This window comes from Psittacula echo (assembly GCF_963264785.1).
Source record: "Psittacula echo genome assembly, chromosome: 3".
NCBI lineage: Eukaryota > Metazoa > Chordata > Aves > Psittaciformes > Psittacidae > Psittacula > Psittacula echo.
In genome coordinates this window covers 60,090,106-60,105,751 of record NC_137736.1, presented here as the reverse complement: position 1 = coordinate 60,105,751, position 15,646 = coordinate 60,090,106, and the positions used below count along the sequence as shown (strand labels likewise).

The 15,646-nt window shown below is 43.0% G+C and overlaps 1 protein-coding gene across 1 annotated transcript in view; it reads left to right on the top strand.

Moving 5' to 3' along the window:
- Nucleotides 1–1,175: 1,175 nt before the first annotated feature.
- Nucleotides 1,176–15,646, top strand: part of AFF3 (ALF transcription elongation factor 3) — a gene marked incomplete at both ends in the record, with an annotated part of 320,155 nt that continues 305,684 nt past the window's right edge. Inside the window, one exon of the mRNA XM_080612415.1 lies at nt 1,176–1,228. Within this exon, the coding sequence (XP_080468541.1) occupies nt 1,176–1,228 (53 nt within the window). The remainder of the gene's footprint in view (nt 1,229–15,646) is intronic.

The following is a 15,646-nucleotide window of genomic DNA, read 5'->3' as shown; positions in this document are numbered from 1 at the left end:
TTCACATTGGCACTGTCATGTCAATAGCCCTCTCTTTCCATCACAATTTTGGACTTTTTTTCTCCCCGTCTGCAATGACATGGCACTTCTCTGGCAGCTATTCACTGCTTAGCTGAAAAGCCCTGATATTCTGGAAAGTATTTAATATGTGTTAACCTCTCTTAATGTGCTTCAGCAAGCACAAATCAGGAGAGCCTGCCGCCCCTGGCCAGCCAGGTATCGAACAGACAGTGCTTCACGCAGGCTGGACATCGCAAAAGCCGTCTCACTCTCTTCGGGTGGCAAGCACTGACGATTGGTACTTTTATTTTTAGCCAGAGATCACACATTTTTAAAGGCTTCATGGGCAACCCAGGGACCTTTAATCAGCTGTGCAGGTCTAGGTAGCCCTGTGTGTAGATGGATGGATGTAGATGGAGCCCATCGGAGCTGTGATTTGTGCAGGTGCAGCTTGGTGCAGATCCACATTTGACCCAGTCACAGACCCCCAAGTGCGGGACGGCAGCAAGGGCTCATGTTGGCACCCGGGGCTCCCCTGGGACCAGAGCAGTGGCCTGTCCCACCACAGACCTCCCCCAGTGTCTCCTCAGAGTTTCTCTGCCGAGCATCCCGCTGTTTTTACGACGCGTGAGGTGCTACCCAGGGGCATCCTTGGGGCCGAAGGGCAGCGAGCACTCGTGGAGGAAGAGGAAGAAGGAGGCGGGGGGGAGAACCCCAAACCCAACTTCGTCCGGGCAAGCCTCTCAGGGTGCAAGTTCCCACCAAGTCCCCCCAAGTCCCGTCCCTCTCCTCCAGCGCGTCCCCACCCCCGCACCGAGCGGGCCCTGCGCGGGTGCTGCGCGGACGCTGCGCGGGCGCAGCGTGCGCGGGGCGGGCGCTGCCTCGGCTGCACTCCCGGCGCGCAAGGGGGAGGGAGGAGGCGCGGGGGAGCGGGGCGGGAGCGAAGCGCGGCAGCGGCGGCGGCCGAGCTGAGCCGAGCCGCTTGCAAACGAGCGGGTTTTTTTGGGTTTGCTTTATTTTTAAGGGGGAAGCGGTCGGAAGGTGGCGGCGGGGGCCCGTCTCCGGCCGCGCGTGTGCGAAGGGGGTGCTCCGCGCTCTCGCCTTGCCCGCGGTGCAGTTAAGATGCGCCCCGGACGCCGTGCGGTTGCAGCGCGGCGACGCTGACATCGCTCACCATGGACAGCTTCGACTTAGCTCTCCTTCAGGAATGGGACCTGGACTCTCTGTGGTGAGTGGTGCCTCTGGTCCACCCCCCTGGCTCGGGAAGCAATCGGGGAGGGGGGCAGAATCTGCAGGGGGTGCTATAAACGGGGGGTGTGCAATAACTGAAGAGGGTGCAATAACTGGGGAATATGCAGTAATTGGGGTGAGTGCAATAATTGGGGTTTGTGTGCACTTACCTGGTGGGATGCGATAAATTGGGGTGGGGGCTAATAGTGGGTGTGCAATAAGGGGAGTGCAGTGGGTCGAGGGTGCAATAACTGGGGCGGCGGGTGCATTAACAAGAGAGGGTGCAATTACCCCGGGAGATGTCTCTTCTGCTACTTGGTCTCCCAGGAGGGGCAGAGGGAAGTGTGCCCCCCCCTTCCCATGGCTGCCAAGGGTGGGTCAGGGAGTTGGATGTGGTGTTTAGTTGGGGGGGGGGGGGTGTCTCCTGCATTCACATCTCTCCCCCCCCCCTCAATTGTCCCCTGTGCTCACCCGGGCTGCACTCCCGTAGCTCATCCCCCATCCCTTCTGCACGCCCCTTTCACACCCCGGTCTCGCCCCTTCTCGCAGCGCCGCAACTCCCTCCCGGGCCGCCTTTATTACCCTCCCCGACACCCCTCTCTGCTTTTCTCTCCTGCCCCCGTTTCCCCTCCTCATTGCCTCATTGCATGCCCTTGACCTCCCCCTGCGCACCCCCGTCCCTGCCCGCCCCGGCGGCGGGTGCGGGGCTGCCAGGGAGGAGAGGAAACAATTTCTAGAAATGTCATTAGCGGCTGGAGGTGGGAAGCGGTGCCCTTCCCCCGCACACCCTCCCCGAAGCCGCTGCCTCTGCCAAGTCCCGGAGTTGACTGCGGGAGGCAAGCCGCCCCCCCACCATCGGCCCTGCCCGGCCCCGGGGCGGCATGACCCCGTTGGAGCCGGCCGGGGTCCGCCAGGGGCCACACATACGCTGCGTGGCGGTGACCACAGGGGCTACGCGGTGTGCTCCTTGGGCAGCGCCGGGACCGTCGGTGCGACACCGCGCTGAGACGCGATCTCGGCGGATCCCCGCTGTGATCCTTCCCCAGCAGGGTGCTCGCCCCGTCGGGGCTGGGGTGCGCTCAGCTGCGGGTGCTGTGCTGCCATTAGCCCGGGCTGCGATGGCAGCTTGTGTCCGGCCGGTGAGACCGATAGTTTGGGGAGTTCAGAAGACTTTTGCCTGAAGTCAGTCAGCGGTATTAATTTTTTAATTATTTTTTTTTTGACCGTGTGAGGTGATCTATAGCTTCTGTCAGCAGGGTGCGCGTTCGACAGCGCCGGCTTATCTCTTCGGTGGCAGGTGTAACAAAATAAGCCGGACCAGTGCATCCCTCTTCTTACACAAGACCTCAGGATGATTAGAACAGCTTGCAGTGCATAATAGGGGTGCTTAGTAATGCATACATTGATAACATCCAGCCTAATAAAACTTTTATATTGCTGTGGGAACTTTAAAGAGCACATCTAATGGAAAATTAGTTACTACCCCATAAAACTTTTTAATTACAGTGTTTCTGTCTGTGACTCAAGTTAAGGTTATGTCCTCGTTTCAATTATAAATACCAATATTCAGTTTATAACCAAACCATAACGTTTCTTTCTGGCCTGATTTTAAGTTTTCAGTCCATATGCATGGTTTTACCATTAAATTACATGGTTTTTCTATTAAACAAGAGTGGGGGAAATAATACTTTCACACATTTGTATGCTTTTCCCTTTCTTTTTGAATGAAGACAAACTTTGGGGGAATTTTCTTTTTCCAGCAAAAGCATGCTGTTCATTAGTCAGTTCTGCAGACTGGCTATTGGAGTTAATATTGAATTTGAAAAGCTAACAAGGTAACTCTGGAAAGCTGGGGCTTTGGGCTGTGTCTGGTGATTGCTCCTTTTCATAACCTTTTTAGCATGCTTTTCCACTATTGTGGAGCCACTTGCAAATGATCGCTGTTGTCATAATGCTCCTGTACAGGTCCAGAAAGACATCAACCATTTCCCAGCTGAATTACCTGTTTAAAAGTATCTGTATTTGCCTTACAAGCAATCTTGTGGTTTTGTTGCTCTTGTTTGTTTTCCTTTATAGTTGTTGCAGTTTAGAAGGCAGGTTCAACAGAAGGGCTTCAAATAACGTGTTAAAAGCCAATGCATCGTGACAGGCTGGTGTTTGCTGCTAAACAGTCATCCCTGCGTGGGGGTTGAGCCCACAGATGTGCATAGCAGTGCCTACAGAGGGGATCACACCTACTTTAAGCAGAGCTTAGAGGGAGCAGGGGTTTTGCAGGTGTTTCCTGTTGAGAGTTTGCATCCTTTTGGGGCACTATGTTGGGCTGATCAGCTTTGGCATAGAGTATCTGAGATCACAGGCTGGAGGTTTATCATGAAGCAGCTGTTTTGGCAAAAGGCTCGGAATAGTCATTTTAATTTAAAAGTTGTATGAGCAGTATTAAATAAAAACTTAGTTTCTCACAGTGAAAGCTTCCAAAGTCTCCTGTGAAGGCCAATCGTGCCTCAGCTGTGGCAAAGGGCCCTGGGTCTGTGTCCCATCTTTTGCAGGGCTCATGTCTCCCACTGCCCTCCCACCACCCTGCCCGTTCACTGATGGGCAGGTTATGGATGTTCTCAAGAAACCCTATCCGAATACTGTGCTAAACTGACCAAAACAAAGCTGGTACTTCAACTTCAAGCTCCGAAGGCTTGTCAGGATACCTTCAAAGGAGTGCAGTTGTTGCCAAAAAGGGAAATAAAATACACCACATAGATAGAAAGCACTTCATGGCAAAGAGCAACACTTAAAGAAACTTAATTTTCTCTGCAGTGAGAATGAATGTTGTCCTTTATTCTTTTGAATGTAGTCATAATGGCAGTTTGCACACTTAATTTCTGACTGAAAATCCACTTTTCGAGGTATTTGGTGACCCTTTTGCTTAAAAGTGCAATAATTAAATATTAATGTGATATTCTAAAGTGCTTTTTTTTTTTTTCTTTTTCTTTTTTTTAATTTGGTATGTTCTTGGAAAATCAGAAGGGGTTCCCAGATAAACAGCAGCATGTTAATCAATTCTCATTGATTGTTACTTTTATCCTATTAATGAATTTACCCTCCAATTAATAGATGCTATGTCTTTTATTTTGCTGTAGCATAGAAAATGTAGTAATACATTGTGTCATGGCCTTAGGACAGTATTTAACTAGTAAACTGCAGTGGGAGAATATTGTTGGCTGTTTTCTACTGAACAGTAGTTTTTCCAGGTTGTATTGATGCCAATAACACTTCTGCTTCCCAGAAAACTACTATAATTCAAATGGTGAAAGCTGAGTACAAACTCAAACAGGAATTTTAAGAAAACATACCAGTCTGTGGCATAAACAGAACTCATGCCCATTTGGTAAGCTTTTTCTGGAACACTTTGGGATGATCAGCCCAACTTAACTCAAGGTGTTGTTACCGCTGACTAAGACAGTTATCCCAAACACATGGCACTAACGACTTTGAACCACAGCCTCATCTCCTGTTTTTCTTTCTCCATGCATTTATTTGTATGCTATATGTGTAGTTTTGCTTCTTTAGACTCAAGATGTGGATTCTCCAGTGCCTTATAGGTTTGCATTTGTTTGCACCAGACAAAAAAAGATGGAAAACCTCAGTTAGAAATGTTTTATATGCCTCTCATATAGCAGAAAACATATTCTACATGACAGAAAGCAGCAAATGAACAGACCAAAAGACTTAATTGGAGTGCCAGGACTAGTTCTGCACTGGAGGCACTCATGTTATTTGCCTTATTTCACAAATCTAGATCAAAATTCAGACAGGGTCTTAACTCTGCTTAGGCTTAGGCTTAGTGATAGGCCTGGTGAAGACCACTTAGTGAGGCTCTCCTCACATGCTCATGTTAGGTACATGAGTAGGCTGAGTTTTCCCCCATTCATTAAAAACAATTAGCAGATTGATTAAAGCACTTACTGTGTTGTACCAAACAAGAAAATAATTTTGAGTGTAAGATGTTTGTTAACCAAAACAAACCCATGTTGTTTAGGTAAAGGAAGCCAAGTAGCTATTGTTTTATTTGGTACTTGCCTAATACTTCTGCATTTTTCGAGTTAGCATCAGTTTTGTAGGGGTTGGATAACCATGTAAAAAATGTATAGCTGTATAGCTTCCAAGTTGAGATCAATATCAAATGCCACAGTGAAAGGTGGCCCAGCGTGTTTTACAGACCATGTATTGAATTATTAGTTCATTTGCTATCTTTGGGTCTGTTCCTGCTCCATTTGAAGTCAATGAGAGTTTTGTTTGGAAGTTGCTACTAACAAAAAGTGGCCAGACATCCAGCAGTCTTATAAATGAACCTCTTGTAACTTCTTGATCTCAGGTTGTCTAGCTTTTAGTCACTACATTTTATATTTGTCCAAGTCAAGATTTTTTCCTCATGTTGCGTAGTGTTTACTGAATATAATTTTAGAAAGCTAATTCTGCAGATGTTTCCTCAGTCAAAGCAGAATATCAAGATGCTAATTTTCAGATAACTCTAAGAAGCTACTTTGCAGGGAGCGGGCTCGCACCCACCATTCTCCCAGCAGGGCAAGCGTCTGGACCAGCTTACCCTTTTCACAGACAAAACACAGCAATGCTACCTTCCTCTCACAAAAAAATAACTTAGTGTCTTCTTTTATCTCCCATTTCCTTTACAACTCTGCTGCAGTCTGTGTCTTGGACTATGTTGTCCCTTATTTCTTTTCTTTTGTCTCTTGGCCTCTTTCTACCATTAATGCTTAAAACCCTATTTGTCTCCTTATTTCTATCTTTACGGTATTTCTTTCCTGTTCTGCCTTCCTCCCAGTGTCAACTCACAGTTACCACTTTTCTCTTGTTGAGATCCCATCTGAAAATTTGCTCTATCTGTGATGATTATAAGTTATGAGCAAACAATAACATGTGCAATAACTATAGCTTGTTCCCTTTTCCCACTTTCACAGCATGTTCTCTCTTCTTAATGCCTGGTTTTTAGGCTGGAAGCCCTTTGGGTCAGAAATTACTTTTATTGTTTGAGGTTTTTTTCTTGCAGCACTGAACAAACTGTATGTGCTAAACATTATAAATAATAAAAGCAAGATTTTCATGGTCATAATACTTTATAAACATCAGCTGAATAACAATATTTAAAAAATACATCTGCCGTGCCATGTCAGTGCTCATTTTCTGGATGTAATGTACCACATCCTCCTCATTTGGTTCAAGTCTCCACAGAGTCTGGAGGCTTTGCCAGTTTGTATCGGCTGAGGAGCTGGCCCCTCACCTCAGATGTGCAGTACTCAGGCACTTTTTCTTAATGAATAATTATTTTTTAAACTTCTGCTTTGTTTTGGTCTGATAAACAAAATTTTGATATACTAGTAGGACAGTGAATATGCTTTAATTTCTCTTCCTGTGGACTGGTTGAGCACTTGTGCCCAATTGTGTGATGCCAGAGAAGAGCACTTTGGGCTTTCCTCCTAACACTCAGCTTGTAGATTTGTGCTCCTCTGGGGATGTTTTCCACCAGAAGTTGAGGCAGAAACCTTGCTAGGTTATTGGAGATGGATTCAGAAGAGGGCATGAGGTGCATGTGGCATTTCCTATTCTATGTGTGTATTTTGAGGAAAATACCAGGTTTCTTAAAACTACTGGAAGAGAAATGTGGGCCATTAAGAAAAAAAATAATACTGACTGTGGGAACATCTTTTCATCCATATATTAGCAATAACATCACACTCAACTCCACACACTCTCATTAGAGAAAGCAACTGTTTAATTGCAAGGTTTTTAACCTCATATAACAAATTAATCCATTTGCATCTTATTTATGACTAGGAAACAACAAAGCGTGGATAAAAAGAGTTCCAGCAATTATTCACAGCGTATGTTCAGAGGTACCTTAACGTCTGGCTGTAACTTTATTAACAACAGGAGTAATAAAGTAAAATCAATAGAAATGAAGAAAAAATGATATTACATGCAGCTAGAAAACAGGGAGGTTAAATTCTGGGTGAGGTAGTGTCTGGTCTAACTGATCAAGTTGTAACTTTGAAGTGACATCCTCCCAAAATGAGATTTCAAAAAGATGGTATTTTCTAGGAAAACCATGTAAAGTTTCTTTTTATGTTTGGGCTGGTTAGCTGTAAGGCTAATTCCAGTGGAAAACCACAAATTCTTTTTTAAAAACTGAAAGTAGGAAAAGGGAAAACTGTAACCAAGCTTCCTTGGTTTGGATCAAAACTACCTCTTCCCTGCTGGGGACTGGGAATTACCATTTCAGTGCTGGTGCTAGGGGCTAGACTGCTGGCCCCTGCTCTGGCCAAACCCCCTACCTTCACATCATTACCAGCAGGGCTACTCGCTGGTCTTCTGTCTCTTAAAATCAATGTTAAGACACTGGTTATGCTTGCTGGTGATGCCTAAGGCCCTGGGAGACTGAAAATGGACACTTGTAGTTTAATATTGGGTAATAATCTATGTAATTTCTGGATAATTTATGGGTAACTACAAATTCATATTTAGGACAAAGAGTGAACGAACTGTAGCAACAGTTAAATGAACATGGTAGCAATTATTAATGTTCCATGCTAAACATTTTCTATGTCGTATCAAAGGTAAAAATGTGTAACTTGTGTTCCTGTCTTACAACTTGGTATCTCAGCTTTCCTGATACTTTAAGCAAACAAAAAGTAATGTTAATGACTTCAGTTGTCTGAGTTTTATCCTCTTAGGAAGATTTTAACCTGCATGCGTGTACCAAGGACCTGGATATAGATGTATCTTGGGAAATAGGACAGTAAGAATGCAATTTAAACTTATCCTCAGAGACCCTTTGTGTATTTTTTAAAAAATAAATTAGTTCCAATGCAGCAGTGGTGGTCTCAGCAGTCAGGAAACACTTAAAATTATGCAGAAGGGACCAGAAATCTTTGCTAAGAAGCTTTTTGTTGCTATGTTTTGTTTCTCAATAAAGATGATCCACAACTGTAAGTACTTAAAACTAAAAACAAGAGGGTTGTATCTGACAAAGCCACACAACTTCTTAATGTAACCCAGTCTTTCCGTGTAGTTGTTTTCGCATGCTTTGGAGCTAAGAAAGAGTCCTTTGTGGCTCAGCATGGTTTGACTGAATGGTAGGAGTGGACAAATAGAGGATGAAAGTGATGTCTTCTTACTCTGAGTATGTTTTGATTGCTTTGAGCTGTGATCATTTCTTATTGTATGCATCACTTGTGAAATCCATTAGGGAGAAACTGGTGGCCTTCCTAGTCCATGCATTGCCATGATAGTGCCAGGGCATTATGATGACCTGTGGTGGTATGAAAAATGTAAATATGACAGATGGATCAGGAGGAAGAAGCGTTGGCGTACTATGCATTGGCAGGGTTCAGATTCAAAAGCCATTCCAGCAGTGGTCTCTCATACACCTCCCTGCTTCTATTCTTGCTTGCTTTGCTTTGTTCACTGTGGAGGCTTTGGGAAGGAGGTTCTGATGTATGGGTGTTGGCAGATACCCTAAACCTTCTCTGTGTGGGTTTAGGTTTTGTGTCTACCTTCTAGTGATGCACGAAGAGAAAGTTCTTTCTGTCACTGACCACTTCAGATTGACCGGGGGGTTCATCTCTCAGGTCTGACAATTTTAAGAGGGAATGATATAATTTTGGTGGTTTTGTGCTCCTTTGTCTTAGAACAGCAAGTGCAGTAGATGGTTGAACCTCAGTCCAGAAATGAACACATTTTGTCGGAGATACTCTGGAGACAATTATATTGATTTGCATCCCATAGAAGACACTCTTATACATTTTTTGTTTCTGAAGTAGTCAGGGAGAGGATCTGTCATGTCATCAACTGTCTTTAGAGGGCAAAGTAACAATAAAAGCTAAGTGTGCATTTCTTCATTTGTGTTTGGCAAGGAGAGTGAAACATTTTCTGCAGGATGATGACCTTCAGTTAGCTAAATGTTGCCAGTTTAAAGAGCAATTGGTTTTTTAATTAATGTTACAATGTGCTTTGTTTGTGGTTAGGCCTGACTGTTAGGAATGTCTTAGTACAAAAGGTGATTGTGTACTTGTCCATTTACTCAGGCTCCCTGAAAGAAAACCACCATGATCCCAAATGATCTGAATTAGTATCACCATATTGCCTTGCGTGTTTGGGTATACCAGCATGACTGCAGCTAGCCTTTCACCATGCAGATAAGTCTAAAGGGCCACAGGTCCTTACATTTCTCCAAGACACTGCTGCCCTCTCAGATTAAAGGACCTTCTTCTAAGGAGTGAATCCCTTCAAAACACAGTCATATTCTATCATAGATGTGGCAAGAGGTTTGGTTGTTTTTGTCACTGCCACTGACTATGAAAATCTGTTCCAAACCCATAGCATTGGTAGCAAAAATGTATGTATTTCCAATACATGCAGCTTAATGTTTCCCTGGCCATTTAGTACGATTGATTCTGCAACATCTGGGTTAAAATGGTGTTGAGGTAACCCCGACAAAGGAAAGCATAGATAAATGCTCTTGGTGCTGGACCTGCAGTGGCTTTTGTTAGATCCAAGGAAAGTGTCTCTTTATGACACTCTTCAAGGCTTTGCCCTGCACAAGAACTTGTTAGCTTGCGTGCAAGGGTGCATGAACATGATTACATACTATGTGGTAGAAATGCAACCTTTTTTTTTTTTTTTGTTATTCTTAGAAGTATATAAGCAGCAATATCTTGAACTAATTACAGCTGATGTAAAGCACATTTAAGGAAACCCATTAGCGGAGAACTAGAACTAGAACAGATTAGCTATTCTTTAATGGCCTTGACTGTAGATCTTTCGATGCCTTGGTAGCTTTTCTAACACTCATTGCTCATCTGTCTTGACTAAATGACTGAGAAGCTTCTTTCAAGTCGCAGTCTGGTTGTAATGTGAAAAAATCGCTGTTTTCAGCTGAAAAAATGATTATCTGGAAAGGTAAACTCTACTGAGTTCTGTACTGTGTTGTTGAGATTTAAAGCATCATGTTACTGCTCAATGTGACTGTATAATAGAAAGTAATCTCTAATATGCTTCCTTGGAGCTATTAATTATTTACTTTCTTGAAATACAGATCATAGACAATTCTACATGACTTCCCTTCTTACAGACTTTCTTGTCTCTCTCTTTATTTTTGTATGCTTTGCAAATGCCTGTAAATTCATTTTCACCGAAAGGGGAATTAAGTAATTTAGACTATTGCAGCTGTTTCATAATTAATTAATTTCCTTTTAAAACAATCAAGCAGTGCCTATCCATTGTTCTGTGTGCTTTTCTGAGGCATGAAGATTCACAATATCAAAACAAGTTCCAGATGGACGTGCATACTTTATAATGAGTGAAAAAAAATCTGGTTTGGTCCAAAACCTGAAGAGTCCTCCCCCGATCAAACAGAAAGTATTATACTTAAGAACATTTTTCAAGTTTCGAGCCATTACTTTAAAAATTACTTAAAAATACCAACTCAGAATGTTTTATAGAGTGTTAATTTACAAATAGAACTGTAGAGTGAGACAAACAGTCATGTAGGACTATTTATTCATTTGTTTCCTCAAATACTCCTGGCATCTGTTAAAATATAACAAGACTTAGCACATTTCCCCATTTTTGGCACTCTGTTTTCTATGATAAAGAGAAATATTTGCAATGATAAATCATCTCTTTGCTAATAATAAATAACACATTCTCCTGAGGAAAAAAAAAATATGGTAAAATGAAATTAAAAATATATTGAGCAGAAGGAGAAATGATCAAAATGATGCACTAAGAAAGTCTGTATGTTCTTGTACTTATGTTCCTATAATAAATATTAGGGTTTGTGGAAGAACTTTTAACATGGCAGTTTGCAATAAGAATAGAAAGTCTTCTTTGAACACAAAAGACACTTATGTAAGAGGTTTATATTATGTAAACGTTGCTGTTATTGGTGATAGCCCATTATAAAGGAACACTTTATATTCAGAAAAGCATTTGAAAATAATGGGATAGATGCTGCAGTCTCTAGTCCTGACTTGGACAACTTTCTCTTTGAAGTCAATGGAAGTTTTGCCAGAATAAAGGTGGAAGAAATTAGCCCATTCATTATTATCTGAATTACATCAAGAGCTGACTGCTAAACAATAAAATCATGATTCATAACATAACGGCTTCACTTAGTTCTTTTGTAGTCTTAATATATCTCATTATATGGTACTTCTGTTCTTTTCCTCTCTATGCAGTATTCAAATTAATAACAACCACCTTTACATAACTGATGGTTAGACATGTTTTGCTTCCTTAGCAAGATCAAAGGGTTTTATATACCGTTTTTGGATAGATACCAAGAATGGAGTGATCAATCTCTTCTGTAACCATTAAGCACAGTGTAAATACCTCAGGGTACTAAATTAGACACAAGTGGTTTGCCAGATGCTGAGAGCATCACCAGTTGTCAAGAGCTTCCCAAGTCTGTGGGACAGTCCAGAATTTATTAGGGATTAGTGAAGGTCCAAGTTGTCACTCCACTGATTTGTGCTCATTCAGCTGCGCACTGCCGTAAGCAACGTGCATGATATGTGGAGATAAGGTTCAAGTGACAGATACTTCGCTCCCTTCCCCCCCCACCAGACACCTTTGGGTGGGAAGGAGGCAGGGATGGACAAGTGCACCAGTTCTCCTGTGCCCAGAGAGGAATGGAGGTTATAGTAAGTGAGCTAGCAAAATTAGAAGGGCATAAGAGAAGGAGACTGAAGAGAACAGCCCAAGAGAAGGGACTCCCAAAAGGCTTTAATACAAAGCTGGAGTTAACCCCTCACCAGGAAGCCATCTGCAGCCTTCAGGCTTTAAGAATTCTTTTTATCTAGAGATGTAATTGAAACAAGATGTGTAACAGCTGCAAGATGTCAGGTTTGTCAAAGTAACTAGAAAAATGAGTTCTGTGACACGCTCGCACACAGCAAAGTAATGTATAGTGAAACAAAAAAAAATAAAAGGGAGTAAATTATCATACGGGTTTAAAAGAGGAAGGAAAATAGTCAAATAATGAAAGTTTCAGTTAATTCTCAAGCATGGATGATTTCAAATTAAGCTACAATGAGAGTTTCCCAGAAGGGGAATCATCCGAACTCTACCTCAATAGAAACAGCAGTGAAACTTTCCACGTTCCCATCATAACCATAGTCTATCAATGGACTATGGTCCATAACCAGTGATGGACTAGAATGGCTAGGGCTCTGCAATGACTCTAGGAAAGGGTGGCAGCCATGTTATTTTACTGTTCTGCATGTTGCTGTTATTCAGGTGCATTACCATTGGACTTTGCATCTGTAGATAGGGACCCAGATTTGCTGCACTAGGTACTGTTCAGACACAGGACAAAGAGCTAGTCATTGGACCAAAAACTTTCTAGGCAAAGTGAAAGAAAAGAAAATGATGGATATAGGCAAAACTGGTCAGAAAGTAAAGACAGATCATTTTAATTATCCGAATAAACAGTGATCACAGCAAGCCACCAGCCTGACAGTGCTGCCAAATGCATGAGCATGGTGGGAAACCCCAAAACTTTCTTTTTAAGAACCTCAGAAAGAACAATGAAGTGATTTTGTGAGTGTTTATGCACAAAATCCTCCCAAGCATGAATAACAGCACAAGGATACCGTGAAGGTGTTGGTTGGGAACTTGGGGAATGAATTGCCCTAATGAGTCAAGAGAAGACTATACTCAGGCTTTTTGTAATAACTTTCCATAATGACTTTTCATAATGATAGGGGCAATCCACAAGTGGCTTTTATAGTGACAGAAGCAGGAATCAGTGAAGAGCTGTAAAGAAAAGGGGCCTATAGTCAAGTGCCTGGGAAATCTTTTTGCTGCAACATCTCAGCTACAGCTGGCTCTCACCTCTGAAGTCCAGTTGTGCAAACTGAGTTATGTGTAGCAGCAGAACAATGCCCTTGGCCAAAGATCTCAGTAGACGGGGAAGCTGAGTCTCGGTCAGTAATGCATGGTAGTTTAGAGCTACCATAATCCCAACATGTTAAAGTTCTGCAGGTTCCCTGATGTAGGGTGGTGTTTCAGTGCCCGGGAGCTATTCGTGGGAGAGTTGGAGCCTGGGGTCAAACAAGATCAAAGGCATTGAGTGCAACTGAGCACTCTCGATAACCTGACACAAAGAAATGCCACCTTCATGCACATGATACTGGAACCTGCAGAGTTTCCTAAAAAACTGCTACAGAATTGGGTTGAAGGTAACAGGTTCAGTGACTGGAACATCAGGGAAGCCAGGCACTTGTGTGTTGGAGGCACAGGACATTGTTCTGGAGGCAGAAAGCCACCGGCTGAGTGAATGAAGCTACCCCTGCTCTGGGTAGGGTCAGGAGGGATGGTACCTGAAGAAGTGTCTCAGGGGTGTGGGAGTGCTCCCTGGGGCCAGACCTGGAGATGCAGGTAACCTCTCTCTTGCCTGTGAGCCCTTCCACAATGAGAAGGATTCCTTGGGGTTCAGTGTGCTGAAATTCTGGTAACTATTGGGTATTCTTCAAGGCACTCCAGCACCTCATAAGAATATGTGTGGCACCAATGGGAACTAATTAAATATACCTGTTATAGTACTGCTGTGGAGTACTACTCCAGTACTGCTTCTTCTGATCAGAGCAAGTCTTGGACCCCACACATGGATGCCAGTCAAATATACCCTAATTCTCACTTTCAGAAATACCTTGGAAACATACTTCTCATTGAAAGACTTAAAGCAAATGGAATTCTGATTTTTTGAACAAATATGTAACTCAGGTGTTTTCCTTTCCTCAACTCATATTCACATGCAAAACCAGCTAATAAAATTTCAGTGGTGCTTATACTGTAATTTGTTTGGCAGAAGAAAAGTCATCTGTTAAAGCTGAAGTCATCATAACTCATTAGGTGCTAACTTATCTTGTTTTTGTTAGAGAAACAGGCTAGCTCTATTGAAATGCTGCTAGTTCACCCTTATCTGCTCACAGTTCCCTCTGGAGGATTGAAAAGTATAAACAAGTTTTCTCACAAATACACTCTAGGAGTATGCAAAAGTAGTCTATTTACTTTATCCCAGAAGTCTCTCTCTGCCTGCAGACAAGTACAGAACCAAAGTGAATCCAGAAGTTTGAGTATGGTTCCCATATTTCCTCCAAGGAAGTCTCAGGAGAAAAGGTGATTGCGTGCACTCACAGATGTCCCATGAACGTGCAGTAAATCCAACATTTTCTGAGCATGGTGCTGGCCTTGCTGCACCTGGTAATAAACCATGGCAATAAATCAGATGATCTGCACATGCATAATAAATCTGATGCACCTGAATGTAGGCTTACAGGATGGACATGTTGTGCACAGACTGGCCATTTTCCAGGTCTTCTGGATGTCAGGCTTGCACCATGACTGGCTTGCCTGGGAGTCCTTGCAAAACTGCTGACTTCCTCTTTTCATATCAGCATTTCCAGGGCATGTGCAAGGGGGTGGCACATATGGGATATTAAATCTTAAGCATTACTTTTCAGTGTGCCCATACTCATTCAAGCCACGATACCACCCTGAAATTATAAACAAACCCACACCCATAAAAGTGCTCTTTCTGTCAGCTTAGGCGTTCTTTTTGTGAATTACACCTCAAATTCTTACAAGTTCAGATCTATTCTCTAATTTATTTGCATGAAAGTTTTGTGCGCGTCAGGTGAATGCTCTTCTGGTCATTAGCATCCGGAGTACCCTCTCAGTTTCCATTAAAACATTTACTTTTGTAAGACAGCTTTAGTTTAAGAGCTGTGAATGCATGAGGACCTTCCTGCAAGTGATGTAAGTCAGGGTGTCTTAGGCAGGGATTGATTTGAGCCTGATAGTCCCACACTATGATTGCATATTGTCCTCCCTCCTCTGAAGGTGTTCACAAGTGGTGAACTTCAGGTCACAGTGGAGATACTAAAATAGGCCAATGGTTGGCCTCTGCCTGATAGGTCAACTGGCTTGGCACAAAATATCTTCACGTGGTGGAAAACAGGGTGGCCACATGCAAATTGCTTATTGGAAATTCTTCCTTGCCACTTGGCTATTTTAAGTAGGTGTATACACAAGAGTTTGATATTTTTATGGTTTTATAAATCAGGAGCAAGGCCTATTGAGAAATGGCAGCAAAGAATCACAAAACTGACTGCATCAGTGCTTCCTTTACCCCCACCTCTGCTTTTGTTTGAGAGGGTAAGGACCTCAGCTCTGTAAGAGCAGGTGACTGATTTTATAAAAATGAAAACATCTCCTTCTTTACTTTCTCTGGCAAATGAGCCTTCTTTACCATCATGATACGGGCTGCATAGAAATGAAGCTGGGGACTTCACTGGATTGTAAATTGCTGTACTTGTGTTTAAATAAGGAGTATATTCAGAGC